Source organism: Aotus nancymaae, unplaced genomic scaffold (assembly GCF_030222135.1).
Source record: "Aotus nancymaae isolate 86718 unplaced genomic scaffold, 86718_ANA_hifiasm-v0.15.2.pri h1tg000014l, whole genome shotgun sequence".
In the NCBI taxonomy this organism is placed as follows: Eukaryota; Metazoa; Chordata; class Mammalia; order Primates; family Aotidae; genus Aotus; species Aotus nancymaae.
This window is the reverse complement of record NW_026988425.1, coordinates 110,992,368-111,011,990: the sequence shown is the minus strand read 5'-3', so window position 1 is coordinate 111,011,990 and position 19,623 is coordinate 110,992,368. Positions and strand designations below refer to the sequence as shown.

Sequence of the window (19,623 nt, the reverse complement as noted above, 5' to 3'; positions counted from 1 at the left end):
TTATTTAAGCACGGACTCATAGAGAACCAGGATGGCCACCTAGTCCTTTCTGAGTCTTTAAAGCTTTTATTATTAAAAGTTCTGCATTCCATAACTCATCATGGAAAAGATAAAATGATCCAAATAAAATATATTGGTGTGAACACTTATAAATTACTGAAATAGTTTGTTTGGTCCCATATTCCTGGGAAAACAATCAAAGCTTCAGGTACATTTGGTCACCTGATGGGCCATGTAAACAATTTATAAAGGGATTTCATTCAATTGTTATTTTCAATGCATGTTTTCTGATTGTATAAAAGCTCTCCCATGCAAGAGGACAAACCGCAGTGTATTTTCACCAGGTAAAGAAAATTTTTTATGGTTTATGGAGGACAATCAACCCCTTCACAATCTAGAACCTGAAGATTAACTCTTCTGAGAACATCAGACAAAGACTGTCCTTGCCATCCACATTGCAGCAAAACTTTGGAACCTTGAATTTTGGGTTTATAATCTCACAACTGAGAAGGGTCCCTCCACACTCTTGGAACTGTACACCCAATGGAACCCTTAAGGTAAAGCTCACCAGGGAAGTCTTTCCCTAGAATAATATGGCATCCTTGATGTGAACAGCTTTTCCCAAGATCACAGATCAAGACTTCTACTAGTATGAGACTCTTGTCTTTGAATACTTTTTGTTTATGCCTCTATGAACAACAGAAGTGAAGAAGGGGTCTGTTGTGTGCACTTATGGGGTACACTTTTATTTGTGAAGGATTTTGTAGCCAGCCTCATGTATGCATAACCTTATACTTTGACAGATGAAAGACAAAGGCCCAATGCACGGGATAAACTTTAATGGTACACACATTGTCTCATAATCAGTCAGAAATGGAATATTGGTTCACTCCTCTTAACCCACATCACAAGTTAAATAGAACATTGCTAGAAGGGCATCTAACATTTGTTAGGTCCTTTTTCCATGGTCCTTTTCCACTGCAAAAGAAGTAATGATTAGAAATGTATCCCTCACGATAGGCTCTATAACAAATTCTACCGTAAAGGCTACAGTTACACAACAGACTTTAAATTCTCTTATGAAAGTTATGATAGAATTGGCTGAATAGAGAAGTATCTGTGCAGCTGCTGGCACTTGTGGCCTATAGAGAAATACATCAAATGAAAAGTATAGAGATTCACTGGTAGGGGATTAACAAAGAGATTACTTGGTTAAATAAGTAGGCTCTTTATCTAGCTCACTCTTTGATCTATTTGATTTTAGGTGGTTTGGTTTATGGGAATTCTGGGTAAGGAGCATACTCCAAACTCTTGGTAATATTCTCCTGATACTTGTAACAATAGTCTCAGCCGGGCGCGGTGGCTCACACCTGTAATCCCAGTACTTTAGGAGGCCAAGGTAAGCAGATCGCCTGAGGTCAGGAGTTTGAGACCAGCCTGGCCAACATGATTAAACCCTCTCTTTACTAAAAATACAAAATTAGCTGGATGTGGTGGCAGGTGTCTGTAATCCCAGCTACTCAGGAGGCTGAGGTGGGAGAATCACTTGAACCCGGGAGGCAGAGGTTGCAGTGAGCCAAGACCATGCCATTGCACTCCAGCCTGGGCAAAAAGAGTGAAACTCTGTCTCAAATCAAAACAATAACAGTAATATTCCTTGTATACTGTATTCTTTCAAAGGTTTTAAATGCTTGCACACAGCAATCAACGTCAAATGGTCTCTCTTCAGTTGGAATCACAAGAGCTGAAAGAAATGTGCAGACGTGAAGACACCATAAGCTATGAATCACGTGCTGAGACAAAAAACCCAAAATAATGGTAACAGAGGGGCACTAAGGCCCTATGTTGCCTCTCTTTTGTGTGGTGTATATGGGTTAAGTGTGTGTGGTGTGTGAGGTGGGTATGATATGTGGTGTGTGAGGTGGGTATGATGTGTTTGTGGTGTGTGAGGTGGATATGGTGTGTGTGAGGTGGGCCTGGTATATATGTGGTGTGTAGTGTGTGAGGTGGGTATGATATGTGTGTGGTGTATATGGGGTATGTGTGTGTTAGGTGGGTGTATGTGTGTGGTGTGTGTGTTGTATATGGGGTGTGTGTGGGTGTGTGAGGTGGGCATGATATGTGTGTGGTGTGTGTGTAGTGTATATGGCTGTGAGATGGGTATTATATGTGTGTATAATGTATATGGGTTAAGTGTGTGGTGTGTCTGAGGTGGGCATAGCATATACATAGCGTGTGGTGTGTGAGGTTGGTATGAGATGTTTGCTGTGTGTGGTGTGCGTGGGGTGTGTGTGAGGTGAGTATAATGTGTGTGTGGTGTGTGGTGTACATGGGTTAAGTGTGTGGTGTGAGGTGGACATGGTATATATGTGGGGTGTGTTGTGTGAGAGGTGGGTATAATATGTGTGTGGTGTGTGTGAGGGGGTATATGTGTGTAGTGTGGTGGTGTATAAGGGTTGGATGTGTGAAGTGGGCATGGTGTATATGTGGTGTGTTGTGTGTGAGGTGGGTATGATATGTGTTGTGTGTGGTGTGTATGGGGTATGTGTGTGGTGTGTGTGAGGTGGGCATGGTACGTGTGCTGTGTGTGGTGTCTATGGGTTAAGTGTGTGGTGTGTGTGAGGTGGGCATGGTATATATGTGGTGTATGAGGTGTGTATGTGTGTTGTGTGTGGCATGCAGGGGGTATGTGTGTGAGGTGGGTATGATATGTGTATGGGCTATGTGTGTGAGGTGGGAATTACATGTGTGTGGTGTATACGGGTTAAATGTGTGGGGTGTGTGAGGTAGGCATGGTTTGTAAGTGTTATGTGGTGTGTGAGGTGGATATGATATGTGTGTTGTCTGTGGTGTGTATGGGGTATGTGTGTGCTGTGTGTGAGGTGGGTATGATATGTTCCTAGTGTGTCAGGTGGGTATGATAGGTGTATGGTGTGTGTGAGGTGGTTATAGTATGTGTATAGCATATGTGGTGTACCTATACAAATTCAATGTGTGGGGTGTGTGAGGTGGGCGTGGTGTATAATGTAGTGTATGATGTGTCAGGTGGGTGTATGTGTGTTGTGTATGGTGTGTATGGGGTATGGGTGTGGTGTCTGTGAGGTGGGCATGGCATGTGTGTGATGTGTGTGAAGTGGGCATGGTATGTGTGTGGTGTGTGTGCTGCATATGGGTTAAGTGTGTGGGGTGTGTGAGGTGGGTAGACATGTTTGTTGTGTGTGGTGTGTATGGGGCATGTGTGTGGTGTGAGGTGGGCATAGTATGTGTGTGGTGCGTGTATGTATGCACGCACCACATGCATACCTGTGCACTGCAGATGACAGGCAGGCCGGCAGCCCGGGACACGCAGCGGTGACCAGCTCAGCCAAGGTAGGGCTCGGGGCGGGAGTGGCCAGGCCCCTGGCAGCTCAGGATCTTGGATGCACTAAGAGCCTAGGAGAAGAGAACAAGCTGTATCACCATCTCCACCCAAGTTCATCACTAACATGAACCTATAAGCTGCACTGAAACTGTTCCACTTCTGATTAAAACTAGAAACACTCCAGATGGGCTCAGCACAGCCAAGGGCAGGCTGTCCTACAAGGCCACGGTGTACGGGTGGGCAAATGAATCATGGAGGCAGCTACCTTCTGTTTTTTCAAATGTGAAACATTTCTGAATGGCTTAAGCAACACGTATTTAATTAAAAGCTCAATTGAGATGAAGAAAGAAAAAGAATACATGCTCAGCTCCAGAGACATGCAAATGAGATTGGGGGACAGAAGGAAGTGCATTCATTATTTCCATGATCCCCGAATAGCAGCAGTGGGTCTGAGCATCTTATCTCCACCAAACAGGCCAGCAGGCAAGCCAGCTGCCACCTCGTCCCGCGCAAACCACAGGTACCGTCCCCAAAAGCAGGCAAACGACTATCACATTTGTTCAGGGATGGCAAAATGGTCCAGGGTTGGTAGCTGTGTTTTCTTCCCAACAAGACCTAACTGCTGTCATCTTTCTCTGGGACCCAGCCTCCCTGAACAGAATAGAAAGGCGGCCAGCTGAACCCAAACTGTTCTGCCCACAGGCTCCTCCCTACAGACCACACCTCAGTGCAACATAGTTTCCAAATCCAAGATGGAGAATTCATGAACAGACAACCTTCTGTTCCAGAAGGCACTTACAGGAAGCGAACACTAAAATCATATCTTATTTTTTTTCCCTAACATAATCAGTATTTCTTACTACAAATACTAAAAGATGTTTACCATTTATAACCAGAAATACTGTTTCTCATAAAAACCATAAAATGTAAATTATTCAGTGACCCATCTTTCTGGAAAAGAGTAACACTATATGAAATTGAGGTATTGGCCCTAAAACCAAGATGATGGGCCCTGAAACTCTAAATATTTGAATTTTTAACTAACTTCATATCAAGCTCCTTTAATAAAAATGATGTCAAGCAGACACACTTTTAGAACTAATTTGAAAATAAAATTTCAACCTGATACAGCTGTATCAAAAAAAAAAAAATGAAAAGAGAAAAATCGCTTCGTTGCTTTTTAGAATTTTCAAAGATGATGTTAAACCCAGCCACGGTTCTAATGTCTAGGAAAGCAATTGCTGTAGTACAAAAGGATGAGGGTTAAAAGAGATCACCAGGAGCTCTCTTTCCCAACTAACCCAGGCAGAGTGAGTGGAAGCTTTCAGCACAGCACAGCACAGCGTGCCTGGGATTGAAAATTCCATCAAGCCCTCCATGGGTGGGAAATGCTGAGATCTTCATTCCTATGACACAAGACCTTGAGGGTTGCTGAAAAATGCTAGTCCCATCTGATTGGGGCAGCATTTTCATTTATTGCATACCATTAAGGTTGGTTTGTTTTGCTTTTTTTGAGACAGAATCTTGCTCTGTCCCCCAGGCTGGAGAGCAGTGGGGCAATCTAAGATCACTGCACACTCTGCCTCCTAGGTTCAATCAATTCTTCTGCCTCGGCCTCCCAAGTAGCTGGGATTACAGGTCCGTGCCACTCCACCCAGCTAGTTTTTTTTTTAATTTTATTTTAAAGTAAAGATGAGGTTTCACCATGTTGGCCAGGCTGGTCTTGAACTCCTGACCTAAGTGATCCACCTGCCTCGGCCTCCCAAGCTGCTGGGATTTACAGGCATGAGCCACCACACCCGGCCACCATTAGATTTTGGCAGGAATCCTTGTGCTAGATGCCATTATCCCACCAATCACTGAGCACTTCTCATTTCCTGCCCCTGGTGCTGCTGGATACTCTATGGCCATTCCTGCCCACACACCTGAGGACAGAAACCTCCAACTCTGCCTTGCCAGGAGAACTGACCAGTGTGTCTGACAGATGGTGAGTCCTTTGCTGTACATGGCCCTCAAAAAAATGAGACAATTCTTTTACTTACACCGAAGTAAGCAAATGCTGAAAGAGCTTAAAATGAAACATCACACTCCCCAATCTGGACTTACCAAGTCCACTGGCCAACCTTGTCATTATTTCTGATTTTAATTCTACTGGTGGCTATTTTCCACCTCTCTATTTTTTAAACTCTCTTTCTAGGTATCAACTTTGGATAATATTTATTGGCATCTCAGTATGAGAGGTGAGCGTGGCAGGCCATGAACTCCCAGGCTCTAGTGCGAGTGACCAGATGATCGCACCAGCTACTGCAGTCACAGTCACGCAGAGGGGCTTTCCATTCTTAGCGGACCTGGGATAAAAGAGATCCTTCCAAGAGCTGTCACCTAACTCTGGGAACACAGAAGCATCCATTAGAAAGCCTGTGGTCACAAAGCCTTCAGGATGGACACAGGCTCTTTTCTTCACTTTATAAAGCCCCAGAAAGGCTGGCACTAACATGGCATGTCACTGCCACACTTTGAGGGCAGGAACTGCCTCCTGTTCCAGTTTGCATCCTCTGCGCCCAGCACCTGGGCGATCTGCTCCAAGCAGGATAAGCAGGTAGCTCAGGCTGTCCACCCAACCTTCACAAAGGGTGGAGGTGCAGAGAGCATGAGCAGCCAAGATGAAGTCCTCAAAGGTTTCTTCGATTCTTTCTACTATGTGAGATATTTTCGATGTCTGAGGGATGAACAGCAAACAAAACATCCTCTATCCATACAATGGGGACAGTAATCAACCCTAAAAAGGAAGGAAATTCTGATGCATGCTACAACACAGATGGGGCTTGAAGATATCATGCAAAGCAAAAGAAAGCCAGCTGCAAAAAGACAAATGACTGTATGATTCCACTCAGATGTGGCATCTAGAGTTGTCAAACTCACAGAGACAGAAAGTAGAGGGTGGGTGCGGTGGTTCATGCCAGTAATCCCAACACTTTGGGAGGCCAAGGCGGGTAGATCGCCTGAGGTCAGGAGTTTGAGACTAGCATGACCAAAATAGTGAAACCCCATCTCTACTAAAAAATACAAAAAATTAGCCTGATGTGGTGGCAGGCACCTGTAATCCCAGCTACTTGGGATGCTGAGGCAGGAGAACCACTTGAACCTGGGAGCCGGAGGTTGCGGTCAGCTGAGATCATGACATTGCACTCCAGCATGGGCGACAAGAGCAAGACTCCATCTCAAAAAAACATAAAGACAGATAGTAGAATGGTGGCTGCCAGGGACTGGGGGGAGATGGAAGGAAAAGCTTCACCCCCTTCCAGCGTCCACCCCACCTCTCCTGCTCACACACACTCACACCCCATGGGACTCAGCCTGCAGCTTCTCCCAGCCCAGGAGCCCAGGAGCCCAGGAGCTGGACAGTAGGGAGAGGCACAGATCTCCTTTCCTAACAAATGAAAGGGAAGACTCAGTGCCCCATCACTAGTGCCATCACCCAGTCCCAGCCCAGCCATGGATCCCACTCCAAGGGCCCCACTCCAAGGGCCCCCCTGCCAGTGCTGCTAGCACCCACCGAGGGAGGGCTGCCGGCACACAGCCGCAAGCTCCAGCTTTATCCATTCACGCCTTGGACACTGCCCAGAGCCCCGGCAGGTTCCATGTCCATGTCACCCCAGCCCTCCTGCCTAAAAGATCCTAAGTTCAGGAGACCCTCTCCAGCCCAGGCTGCAGGGGAAGGCAATCCCCAAGGTCACCTAGGAGTGAGTGCAGAGGGAAGGGCATCCTGTATGCCTCGGACTGGGAAACACAGATTCTGTCTCCTATGTAGTGGCCATACCTCCTGGGACAGGAGAAACCCCTGCCTCACCTCACTGGAGAGACCCTGACCCAGAGGCCTGAGAAAAAGCCACCTGCAGGCTCCCGGCACCTACCAAGCTGCACCTTAGGAAAACCTGTCCCGCTTCAACCTGCAAAGCTCTCAGGTCCTAATTTTTTTTTTTTTTTTTTTAAAGACAGGGTTTCACCATGTTGGTCAGGCTGGTCTTGAACTCCCGAGCTCAGTTGATCCACCCGCCTTGGCCTCCAAAGTGCTTGGATTACAGGCGTGAGCCACCGTGCCCGGCCCCCAAGTCCTAGTTTCTAAAACCTCTGTCCTTTCTCAAAGAGGTCAGAAAATAGAATTAAAAAAAAAAAAAAAATGAACAACAACAACAACAACAAAAAGAGGCACAGGAGGTTAAAGAGGCCAAAGGCAGTTTAGCCCCCACCCCAAAAACGTGCCAGAGGCCTGATACGGAGTTTGGGGCGCTTGACCGTGCTCAACCAAGATTTATGTCTGGTCCCTGCCAGGTCTTATCTAAACAGATCTGAAAAAAATAAGCCTTCCTCCTTCCATTAAATACTAAGTTAACACTGGCAGGCCCCTCTAAGGCTCTGCTCTCCACTGGGGTACTGCGGGGCAGGCCCCTCACAGGTGTCCTCACCTACATCCTCCTTCTGCATCAGGCCAGGTAAAAAAGTTCGTCCAGGAGTGGGCACACCGAGGCCCACTGCCCAGTCGTAGAGCCCTGCTTGGGGACTGGAGGCCTCAATGTTCTCCTTCATCATCTGCGGCCAGACCTCCCGCCGGCAGCCTTGCCAGGCAGTGCCTGCCTTGGGGAAGGGGCCCGGCCTCGGGGGGCCCGGCCACTTCCCCTCACCAGACCCGCTCATTCGCCTCTTGGATCACTGGAGCAGGGAAAAGCTTCCAGGCAACAATGAGCGGTGGGAAGAGAGGGAAGATAAAGGTCATGGTGGCTCATGCCGGGCGTAGCTGCAGGTGCCTGTAGTCCCACCTACTGGGGAGGCTGAGGCAGAATGGCTTGAACCAGGAGGCTAAGGTTGCAGTGAGCCAAGATCTCGCCATTGCACTCCAGCCCAGGCAACAGAGTGACTCAGTCTCAAAAATAACAAAACAAACAAACAAAAAAGATGAGAAGCAAACTCTTAACTGCAGATCTCAGCAATATTAAAAAGAGAAATGAGGCCTGGGGCAAGGTGGCTCACACCTGTAATCCCAGCACTTTGGGAGGCCTACTCGGGCGGATCATGAGGTCAGATCGAGACCATCCTGGCCAACGTGGTAAAACCCCATCTCTACTAAAAACACAAAAAACTAGCTGGGTGTGGTGGGACGTGCCTGTAGTCCCAGCTACTTGGTGGGAGGCTGAGGCAGGAGAATCGCTTGAACCTGGGAGGCGGAGGTTGCAGTGAGCCGAGATCATACCACTGCACTCCAGCTTGGCGACAGAATGAGACTCCATCTGAAAAAAGAAAAAAAAGATAAATAATAGAAAAACTTTGAAATTTGAGATAAAATGAATAAACTGATTCAACAAAGATGGCTTAGCAAAATGAATGGTCATTTTATGTAATTGAATCTGTAATTAAAAACCTTATAAAGAAAACTACAGTCTCACATGGCTTAATAAGTGAATTCTTTCCAAATGCTTAAGGAAGAAATAGCACACATCTTATGTAAACTGTCAAAAATAGGAGAAGAAACAGTTTCCAAATTGTTTAACCAGCATAGCCTTAATATTTCATATTGAAACCTAATAGGACATCACCAGAAAGGAAACTTACACTCCACTTCCTCCTGTGAACTAAGTACAAAATTACCAAATGAACTACGAGTAAACCCATTTCAACCACATATAAAATGGGGTTGATCATACATCACAACCAAGTTGATTGAATTCCAGTGAGTTAACATTCAAAAGCCAATCACTGTAAGCTACCTTATCAACATAAAAAGATAAGAAAAAATGCTCAATCAACATACAAAAAAGCAATTGATAAAATTCAGTACCCATTCATAAATTTGAAAACTGAGCTAACACAGAGGAAGCAACATTCCCAGTTAAACACCCCTGCAGTTGAGAATAGTGACACAACTTATTTGCAGCCGAAAGATAAAAACTGAAGTATAATCTTAAAACTTTTGAGAAATCTAAGTTTTTCAGCTAAAAAAGAGACAGACTTGGCCTTTGAACCGTCTCTTTCCCTCCCAGGAAGGCAATCCAAGGCCTGGAAAAACAGCAGCCACATTGTAACCACAAGAACAAAAGCTACATGGCTAAGGAAGTACCAGGAAACTGACAAGAGCCTTTTACTGTTTTTGAGACAAAGTCTCGCTCTGTCGCCTAGGCTGGAGTGCAGTAGTGCCATCTTGGCTCACTGCAACCTCTGCCTCCCAGGTACAAGCATTTCTCCGGCCTTAGCCTCCAGAGTCTACAGGCATGTGCCACCACGCCTGGCTAATTTTTTGTATTTTTAGTAGAGATGGGGTTTCACCATGTTAGTCAGGATGGTCTCCATCTCCTGTGTGATCTGCCTGTCTCCGCCTCCCAAAGTACTGGGATTACAGGTGTGAGCCACCGTGCCTGGCCTCTTCTGCATAAAATGAACCTATTACTTCAGTTTTGCCCACTGCCAATCACCTCCCTCCACATCTTAGAGCATCACACTTCCCTAACCTAGAAACAACTCCCAGTCTTATCGCCGGGAAGGTGGATTTGAGAGCTGTTCTTCTGCTTCCTCCTTTGGCTGCCTTGTGAATCCATCTTTTTTCTTTTGCAAAACCCATGTCACAAATGGTGGACTTGCTGTGCACAGGCAGAATGCACCTAGACCTGGCCAGTGACACGGCAGATGGTCAACAGCTGCCTCTTTCCTTCCTCCTTCCACATCACACATAAAGGCCCCTTTTGGCCAACTCTTCCTCTGGGAAGCCCCTCCTCAAGGGGCACAGAACTGATGGGGAAGCCAGAGAGAGGGAGCTCAGAATGGAGGTGAAAAGCCAGGAATGTGGAGGCCGACTTCTGCTCAGCTTTGCTCCCTTGCTTAGAGAGACTGGAGCCCAGGGCATCAGCCACAGGCCTCAGGACAAACCCTGGGCCGAGGAAAACAGAGCTGGATGAATCCTCAGAGACCATGAGATCCACTGTCTCACTCTGCAGACTGAGAAATCGGCTCTGACTCCAGCTGTGGATTGCGGCAGGTCCCAGGCCACTAACTCTGTCCTCTCTGGCCAGCACCACTGCAGCCTGGGCCTCAGCTGGTGCAGCAAATCAGGCTCATCCACTGCCAAGCAACTGCAACAAGGGCATGCAGCAGTCGTGGGCAGAGCCCAGGCCAGGACGTCAGCCTGTCTGGCCTGTGGACAATTGCTCAGCCTGCAGCTGGGGCCTGGCTAGGCCAGACACGGGGCCGGGTGCACAGCAGGGAGGGTGCCTGCCCATCTCCACAGCCATCCTCCTCCTGGGCACACTCACCGAAAGGCACACCTTAAAGCAAAATAAAATATATTATCAAATATTCCAGGGCGGGTGCAGTGGCTGACGCCTATAACCCCATCACTTTGGGAGGCTGAAACAGGTGGATCACTGGAGGTCTGGAGTTCAAGACTAGTCTGGTCAACATGGTGAAAGCCCTGTCTCTACTAAAAACACAAAAATTACCCCAGCGTGATTGCATGTGCCTGTAAACCCGGCTACTCGGGAGGCTAAGGTGGGAGAATCGCTTGAACTTGGGAGGTGGAGGCTGCGGTGAGTGAAGGGCAACAGAGCAAGACTCAGTCTCAAGAATAAATAAATAAATAAATAAATATTTCAAACATACATAAATGTGTAGAAGCCCATATGCCAAACCCCTGGGTACCACTCTCTGGGGTTATCAGAACATACTCATATGTAGTGATACTTGCTTCAGACTTTCTGGTTTCATGAACTAAACAAACTTACATATGAAATAAAGCCCCCAGAACCTCCTCCAACAGGTTTATTCCGCTACCAGTCCCTCGAGGTACCCACTCCTCTGAATTCAGAGTTCATCACTCCTGTGCAATATTTTATAGTTCTGCCATTTATGTGGATGTCTTTCAATATATTTTTAAATGTTAGCTAATATGTGTATGTCCTATTTGTTATATATTATACATGACTTGTACATGTTATTGAAAACTTACTTTTTTTGGTTAACTTCTTTTTTTTTTTTTTTTTTTTTGACAGTCTCACTCTGTCTCAGGCTGGAGTGCAATGGCACTACCTCGCTCACTGCAACCTCTGACTCCCTGGTTCAAGTGATTCTCCTGCCTCAGCCTCCTGAGTAGCTGGGATTACAGGCACACACCACCACGCCCAGCTAATTTTTATATTTTTAGTAGAGATGGGGTTTCACCATGTTGGCCAGGATGGTCTCCATCTCTTACCTCGTGATCCACCCGCCTTAACCTCCCAAAGTGCTGGGATTACAGGCATGAGCCTATCCTTGTCATTTCTATGTCCAATTCCCTCATTCCTATTGACGCTAAATCTCTTGCTATTTTGCAGATCAGATCCTTCAAGTTTCCTTTTTTTTCAGATGGAATCTTGCTCTGCTTCCCAGGCTGGTGCACAGTGGTGCAATCTTGGCTCACTGAAACCTCTGCCCCCTGGGTTCAAGCAATTCTCATGCCTCAGCCTCCTGAGTACCTGGGACTACAGTCATGTACCAACACAGCCGGCTAATTTGTGTTTTTAGTAGAGATGAGGTTTCACCATGTTGGCCAGGCTAGTTTCAAACTCCTGAACTCAGGTGAGCTGCCCACCTTGGCCTACCAAAGTGCGGGGATCACAGGCTTCACAACCACTGTGCCTGGCCAAGTAAACTTTTCTATGAATTACGTGTTCATATTGTTTGCCCACTTTTCTTTTGGTTGGCTGATGTTTAAAAATATTAGTTTATAAGAATTCCTTAAATATTCTACATATGTATCCTCTGTTGATTATATGAATTGCAAATACCTGCTCCTGATCTACGGTTTCTCTTTAAACTTTGTTTGCGGTATTTTTGGTTGAAAAGAAGTCTAAATACTTTGGCAAAATCAAATCTATCACCATTTTTCTTTTGAGCTTATTCTTTTAATATCTTTTTGAGACAGAGTCTCACTTTGTTGCCCAGGCAGGAGTGCAGTGGCTAAATCACAACTCACTGCAGCCTCAAGTTCCTGGCCCCCAGTGATCCTCTCTCCTTAGCCTCCTGAGTAGCCAGGACTACAGGCATGCAGCTGACCAACCAGCTAATTTTGTGTGTGTGTGTACATCTATATATATATATATATATATATATATATATATAGAGAGAGAGAGAGAGAGAGAGAGAGAGAGAGAGAGAGAGAGAGAGAGACAGAGACAGACAGGGTCTTGTTATGTTACCCTGGCTGGTCTGGAAGTCCTGGGCTCAAGCAACCCTCCTGCTTTAGCCTCCCAAAGTGCTGGGATTACAGGCGTGAACCACCACACCCAGCCACTTTCAGTACTTTATTTAAGAAATTACTTTCTATGTACTATAGACTGAATGTATTCCTTCAAAATTTATATGTTGAAGTCCTAGCCTCCAATGTAATGGTGTTAGGAGGTGAGGCCCTTGGGAGGTAATTAGGTCAGGAGGGTGGAGCTCTCAAGATGGATGAGCACCTCCATAAGAAGAGATGCAGAGCCGGGTCCCTTGCTCTCAGGCCCCTCTGCTCCATTCTCTGGGACAAGAGAGTCCTACCTGCTCGTGGGGCCACTTCGGCTTCTCCTCTGGGGTCCTAGTCTTGGGCTTGAAGCCACTCTGGGGGTCTTCACAGTGCTTGGCCTCAGGAGGGAGGTTCAGTGACTTGGGTTTCGCTTCGTGCCTGCTGGGGCTGCAGCTGGCCTTGCTGGGCATGCAGGCCTCTGCAGAGTCCCCAGGTCTCAGCTCAGGCCCATGCTCGGGGCTGGCCTCACTGGCGCTGGTGATGCTGGTCATGCTCAGGCTCCTCTTGATCATGGCCATGATAGGGTCAATGTCCTCCTCCTGGTCCTCCAGGTCCCCATCCCCATGCCTCAGGTGGTACGGGGAGGCGCCGGTGTTCCCGTTGGCCTCTGTGGGGTAGTAGCCCTCTTTGCTGGGACAGTCGTGGCCATCTTATTCCTGGTCGTGGGCCTCCAGGACAGAGTGCTCGTCCTCTGTCCAGGATGGGCAGGTGGCCGTCCGGGTAGTCCTGGCTGCCCTCAGCACAGTGGCTATGGGGCTGCAGGCCCGCTTAGTCCAGCCACTCCTCTCCTGTCCCAGAGTAAGACTCTCCTGTCCCAGAGAAGGTAGCAGAGGCACCTGAGAGCAAGGGACCACCTGGTACAGCCCCCACAGATGCTGAAGTGAGGTGGTGGGAGGGGCTGGGAGCCTTGCAGTTCTAATGGTGGCTGAGCTCTTCACTGGTTGGTCCAGTTAGGAGGCGTGTAGTGTGGACGCTCCTGGCAAGTGTCAGTGTTGACGGGGTGTGTGCCGTGGGCCAGGTACTCCTCCCCATTGAAGTCCCTGCCCTCCAGGTAGCTGTCGTCCTCGGGGCAGTAGCGGATGTAGTAGGTGATGCCCTCCTCCTCCTCCTTGGAGGTGTTGTTCACGTAGCTGGAGTCCCCATCGGGGCTGTGGTTGTAGCACTCCTACTCCTCGGACATGGGGCTCTCTGGCCATAGGGTGGCCAGTTCCAGGCCCTTGGGCACATAGTCCTCTAAGGGCAGCTCCTCATCTTCGCTCCTGGCTACGGGGAACAGGGCCCGGCCTCGCTCTGTGGTCCAACATGCCGCTCCTCGCGCTCTCACACTTTCGGTGGGCCATGGCAGGCACTCACACAGCCATCATGTCCTGGAGGAGGCAGCCAGTATGGGAGGAACATTGGGAAGGACAGAGTCAGAACCTCACAAAGCCTGGCCACACACGAGGCCACTCCACCCCCACAGCACCTCACCACATTCTCCCACAGCAACAGCAAATGACAGCTGAAGATTTTCACTACAGCAATCTTTCAAAAAACTGAAAACGACCTAAATACCCGTAAATAAAAGAATGATTAAATAAATGACGGCAGAGTTCGTGTACTGCAAGAGCGGACAGTGTTTTTAAAGAGGCAGGGCAACAGGCACTACAGTGAGGGATCTTAAAGGCCTGTTTTGGAGGGAAAATGGCAAGTGAGCTACAGTCAGTGCACATGTGTAGATCCCAGTTCCAGCTCTGTCAAAATGGCTAAAGAATACGCACACACTCCCCAGCCCATATACGGATGCAAATGTACACAGAAAGGGGGAGCCCCCAAAGGCTTGTCAGCCATGTCCTCTGGGGAGGGGAGGGGAGAGAGGTGGGAGCAGAGGGGGCTTGCACATTTTACTTTATTAAAGATGTTTGTACTGGTTGAGTCTTTTACCAAATCGCATTTGATTATTCACCAGCATAATAATCAAACCCACCTGTGCGCCTTTGAGGGTCTCCTCTTCTAGCTGGGGAGATGTCCGCACTGAGACAGAACAACCCGTGGGGAAGGGCAGACACCGAGGGGAGGAAGCAGGACTTCGCATACCCACCGCCACTCTGGGCGTCAGGAGAGGTGGCAAAAAGGCCAGTCTCCTCCTGGAAGGCGGCCACTGGGGCAGAGGGGCCAGCCTCCCAGGCAATCGGGACGTGAGCACACCCCACGGCACAGCCAGAGACACCAGAAACACTGGAGGCAGCGCTGACCCAAGGGAGGGCGGGACCAGGGAATGTGCCAGCCAGGATAGCTGGGGTTGCCCAGATGGGTAGTATAAATTTTGGGAAAACTAAATAATTCCATTTCATTCAATGGGTAGCTTGTGTGGCCGGGGCTGTGTGGTGTGTGCATGAGATACAGTGTGTGTAGTGTGGTGGGTAAGGAGTGTGAAGTATGTGTGTGTGGGGGGGGTGTGTGTGTGGTGGCAGGGCATCCTTGAGGGTGAGTGTGCGCAATATACTGTGTATGGCATGTGGTTGTGGTGTATGTGATGCATGTCTGGTATGTGTGGAGTGTGATGTAGTGTGGAGGGGTTGAGTGTGTATGTTTCGTGTGTATGGTGTAGTGTGTGGTATGTATGGGGTATGTGTGGTGTGTACGGGGTGTGTGTGGTGTGTCTTAGGTGCGTATGGTGTATGTATATATATTATGTGGTGTGTGTGGTATCTGTCTAGTGTGAATAAGTCATCTGTGGAAGGTGATGTGCTGTGCTGTGTGTGTGGAATTTATGAAGTGTGTAAGGTATGTGACATGTCTAGGGTATGTAGGTGTTTACAAAATCTGTATGGTGTGTACGTATGGTATTACATGGTGTGTGTGGTGTGTATGGTGTGTGTGGTGTGTATGAGGTATATCTGTGGTGTGTAGTATGTGTGGAGAGGGCATAGTGTACATGAAGTATGTGTGTGGGGTCTGTGTGGTATACATGGGTTAAGTATGTGCTGTGTGTGAGGTGCATATGATATGCGTGTTGTGTGTGGTGTGTATGGGGTATGTGTGTGAGGAAGGTATGATATGTGTATGGTGTGTGTGTGAGTTGGGTATGATATGTGCATGGTGTGCATGATGTACGTGGGTTAAGTGTGTGGTGCGTCTGAGGTGGGCATGGTATATATGTGGTGTGTGGTATGTAAGGTGGGTATGATATTTGCATGGTGTACCTGCGGTGTGTGGGGTGTGTGTGAGATGGATATGATATGTGTGTGCTTTGTGGTGTATAAAGGTTAATGTGTGGGTATGTGAAGTGGGCATGGTATATATGTGGTGTGTGTTGTATATGGGTTAAGGGTGTCTGGTGTGTGAGGTGGATATGATATGTGTATAATGCATGTAAGGTGGGCATGTGTAGTGTGTGTGGTGTATATGCATTAAGTGTGTGGTCTGTGTGAGATGGACATGGTATATAAGTGGCGTGTGAGGTGAGTATGTGTGTTGTATGTGGTGTGTACGGGATATGTGTGTTAGGTAGGGATGATATATGTATGATGTCTGTGAGGTGGGCATGGTATATATCTAAGGTATGGTGTATGAGGTGGGTATGATATGTGTGTTGTGCGTGGTGTGTATGGCATATGTGTGTCGTGTGTGTGAGGTGGGTATATGTATGGTGTGTACGGTGTGTGTGTGGTGCATATGGGTTAAGTGCCTGGTGTTTGTGAGGTGGGCACGGTATACACGTGGTGTCTGTGACGTGGTTGTTATACATATGTGGTGTGTGTGAGGTGGGTATGATATGTGTATGGTGTGTGTGAGGTGGACACGGTATGTGGGTGGAATGTGTGTGGTGTATATGGGTTGAATGTGTGGGGTATGTGAGGTGGGCACGGTGCATACATGCTGTGTGGTGTGTGAGGTGGGTATGAGAAGTGTATGGTATATATGTGAGGTGGGTATGATACATGTGTGGTTTGTCTTGAGGAGGACACGAATATATGTGGTGTGTGGTGTGTGAGGTGGGTATGATATGTGTGTGCCGTGTGTGTGGTATATATGGGTTAAGGGTGTGGGGTATGTGACGTGGGCATGGTATACATGTGGTGTGAGAGGTGATATATATTGTGTGGTGTGTATGGGGTATGTGTGTTAGATGGGTATGATATATGTATGGTGTGTGTGAGGTGGGTATGATATGTGTGCTGCGTATGTGGTGTATATAGGTTAAGGGGGTGAGGTGTGTGAAGTGGGCATGGTATATATGTGGTGTGAGAGGTGATATGTGTTGTGTGCTGTGTATGGGGTATGTGTGTTAGATGGGTATGATATATGTATGGTGTGTGTGTGGTGTATATGGGTTATGTGTGTGGTGTATAAGGGTATGGGGTGTGCAAGGTGGGCATGGTATATATGTGGTGTGAGAGGTGAGTATATGTGTTGTGTGGTGTCTATGGGGTACGTGTGTTAGATGAGTATGATATATGTATGCTGTGTGTGAGGTTGGTATGGTGTGTGTGGTGTGTGTGTGGTGTATATGGGTTAAGTGTGTAGGGTGTGTACAGTGGGCATGGTGTATATGTGGTGTGTGGTGTATGACGTGGGTATGACGTTTTTGTGTGTGGTGTGTATGGGGTATGTGTGTGAGGTGGGTATGGTTGTGGGTATGGTTAAGTGTATTGTGTGTGAGTGAGGTGGGGATATGTGTGTGGTGTGTATGGGTTAAGTGTCTGGGATGTGTGAGGTTGGCATGGTATATGTGTGGTGTATGTATGGTATACATGGGTTAAGTGTGTGGGGTATGTGAGGTGGGCATGGTATATATGTAGTGTGTGGTGTGTGAGGTGGGTATGATGTGTGGTGTGTGGTGTGTATGGGCTATGTGTGTGGTGTGTGTGAAGTGGGCACGGTATGTGTGTGGTGTGTGTGATGTATATGGGTTAAGTGTGTGGTGTGTATGCGGTGGGCATAGTGTATATGTGATCTGTGAGGTGGGTACGTGTGTTGTGTATGGTGTGTATGGAGTATGTGTGTGAGGTGAGTATGTATGTATGTGGGGTGTGTGTGGTGTACATGTTAGGTGTGTGGTGTGTGTGTGTTGTGTATGGGGTATGTGTGTGGTGTATGTGAGGTGGGTATGTATGTTGTGTGTGGTGGGTATGGCATATGTGTGTGTGATGTATGTGAGGTTGGCATAGCATGTGTGTAGTGTGTGAGAGGTGGGTACAATATGTGTGTGGTGTGCATGGGGTATGGGTGTGCTGTGTGAGGCAGGCATGGTATGTGTGGTGCATGTACGTATGCATACCTGTGCACTGCAGATGACAGGCAGGCCGGCAGCCCGGGACACGCAGCGGTGACCAGCTCAGCCAAGGTAGGGCTCGGGGTGGGAGTGGCCAGGCCCCTGGCAGCTCAGGATCTTGGATACACTGAGCCTAGGAGGAGACAACAAGCTGTGTCACCATCTCCACCCAAGTTCATCACTACCATGAACCTCTAAGATGCATTGAAACTGTTCCACTTCTGAGTAGAACCAGAAACACTCCAGATGGGCTCAGCACAGCCAAAGGGCGGGGAACTGTCCTCAATGTTCTCCTTCACCATCTGCAGCCAGATCTACCACCAGCAACCTTGCCAGGCAGTGCATACCTTGTGGAAGGGGCCCGGCCTTGCGTACTTTGTGGGCAGGTCCTGCCTCCCACCTCCCGTGTCCCCAACCCAGTGCCTGCAGCCCAGGGTCAACGGGGTGTGGGGTCTTTTAATTGAGAAGTTTTTCTCTCTGGGCATTATTATAAAGGAAAATGGAAGGGGGCAAAGATCCAGGCTCAAGTTCTCCGGGGACAGCGAACCCAGAGGCGACCCCAACCGAGTTGCCGCCCAACACTGGGAATCAATGCCAGTGCCAAGGGAGGATGGAGGAATGCACCAGCCACCAGCGGCCCACCCAGTCGGGCGGTGGGACTCAAGTACCCTCCAACCCCCAGACACAGCCTCTAGCCGGCACCAGATGGCCATTCGCTGCCAGGCTCCCCCACCCAACCCAGGGATGTGGGAGCCGCCGCCTAGTACCCGCTGCACGCTCCCTCCACCGCTCGTGGGAGCAGGAAGTGGCCCGTAGGAGAGGAGTGGGGCCGCTGGGCTGCTCCCCTAGGTCCCAGCAACAACCACTCCGCAGCTCCGCCGAGTACACACAAGGCAGCGCTCCGGAGCACTGGGGCCCCAACCTCTGGCCACCCCCAACGCGTCCGGGTGCCTGCAGCACCGCGGGAGACCCCAGGCTGCCACCGCCTGCGAGTCTGGCAGCCTGAGCCCCCCAGCTTACCTGGCCAGGGTGCGGAGCTGCTGCAGCCCGCTGCTGTCCCGCGGAGTCGCCGCCCGCTCCGTCAGCGAAGCCGACCTCCTCAGCGAGGCCACGCGGAGCCGCACAAACCTTCAACAGCGGAGCTGCCGCCGGCGCGTCCCGGAAGCGGTGTGGCCGCAGGCGCATCCCGGAAGCAGCGGACGGCAAGCGCGCAGGGCCGCCTCTGCCGGGCGCACGCGCACTGACCTGAGCCTGCGGGACACGCGCCGTCAACAGCTCGCTTCCCCTCAGCCTGTCCTGGGTCGCCGTGGCGACATGGCGCAGCGGGAAGAGATGGAATGCGAAGATGCCTCGGAGTCGGGCGTGCACGAGGCCCTGGCCCCTGGGCCCGGGCGCTGGGACAGTGGGCAGGGCAGGGTCCGAGTGCGCCGGGCTGGTCTCCCTGACGGGGCTGGAGCTCGGACGCTGGAAGGCGTGGCGCCCTCAGACACCCTAGACCCTGGGGAGCACCCAGATTCCCTAGGCACGTCCTGGCCCTGCTGGCGGGGTAGCTGCAGGGGTCTAGTCCCGTGGGTAGAGCCGGTGAATACGAGGCTCCCACCGTGCCACGGCCGCCGCACTACGCCCTGCTCACTTGACCCCACCAACACCGCAGCTGTAAGAGGCTACCCTAGACCAAGGAACCCTCGGGGCTCGCGGCCT

The 19,623-nt window shown here is 49.2% G+C and overlaps 1 protein-coding gene across 5 annotated transcripts; it reads right to left on the bottom strand.

Annotated features, from left to right (window-relative positions):
• Positions 1–817: 817 nt before the first annotated feature.
• LOC105707664 (amyloid-beta A4 precursor protein-binding family A member 2-like) lies at positions 818–18,603 on the bottom strand. Of its 5 annotated transcripts, XR_010342631.1 has the most exons (5): positions 17,929–18,603; positions 12,920–14,032; positions 8,523–8,646; positions 3,304–3,432; positions 818–1,744 (listed from the first exon to the last, which is right to left on the bottom strand). XR_010342631.1 is itself a non-coding variant. In XM_064376240.1 (4 exons), exons 2-4 carry the CDS (start codon positions 13,181–13,183, stop codon positions 3,425–3,427), a joined length of 396 nt encoding a protein of 131 aa, XP_064232310.1. In that variant the 5' UTR covers positions 13,184–14,032; positions 17,929–18,603; the 3' UTR covers positions 818–3,424. The 5 variants fall into 5 exon arrangements, 3 of the variants coding, with proteins under 3 accessions (XP_064232310.1, XP_064232311.1, XP_012294137.1); XR_001105146.3 differs by lacking the exon at positions 8,523–8,646 and having other exon boundaries at positions 17,929–18,602; XM_064376240.1 differs by having other exon boundaries at positions 818–3,432.
• Positions 18,604–19,623: the final 1,020 nt, after the last annotated feature.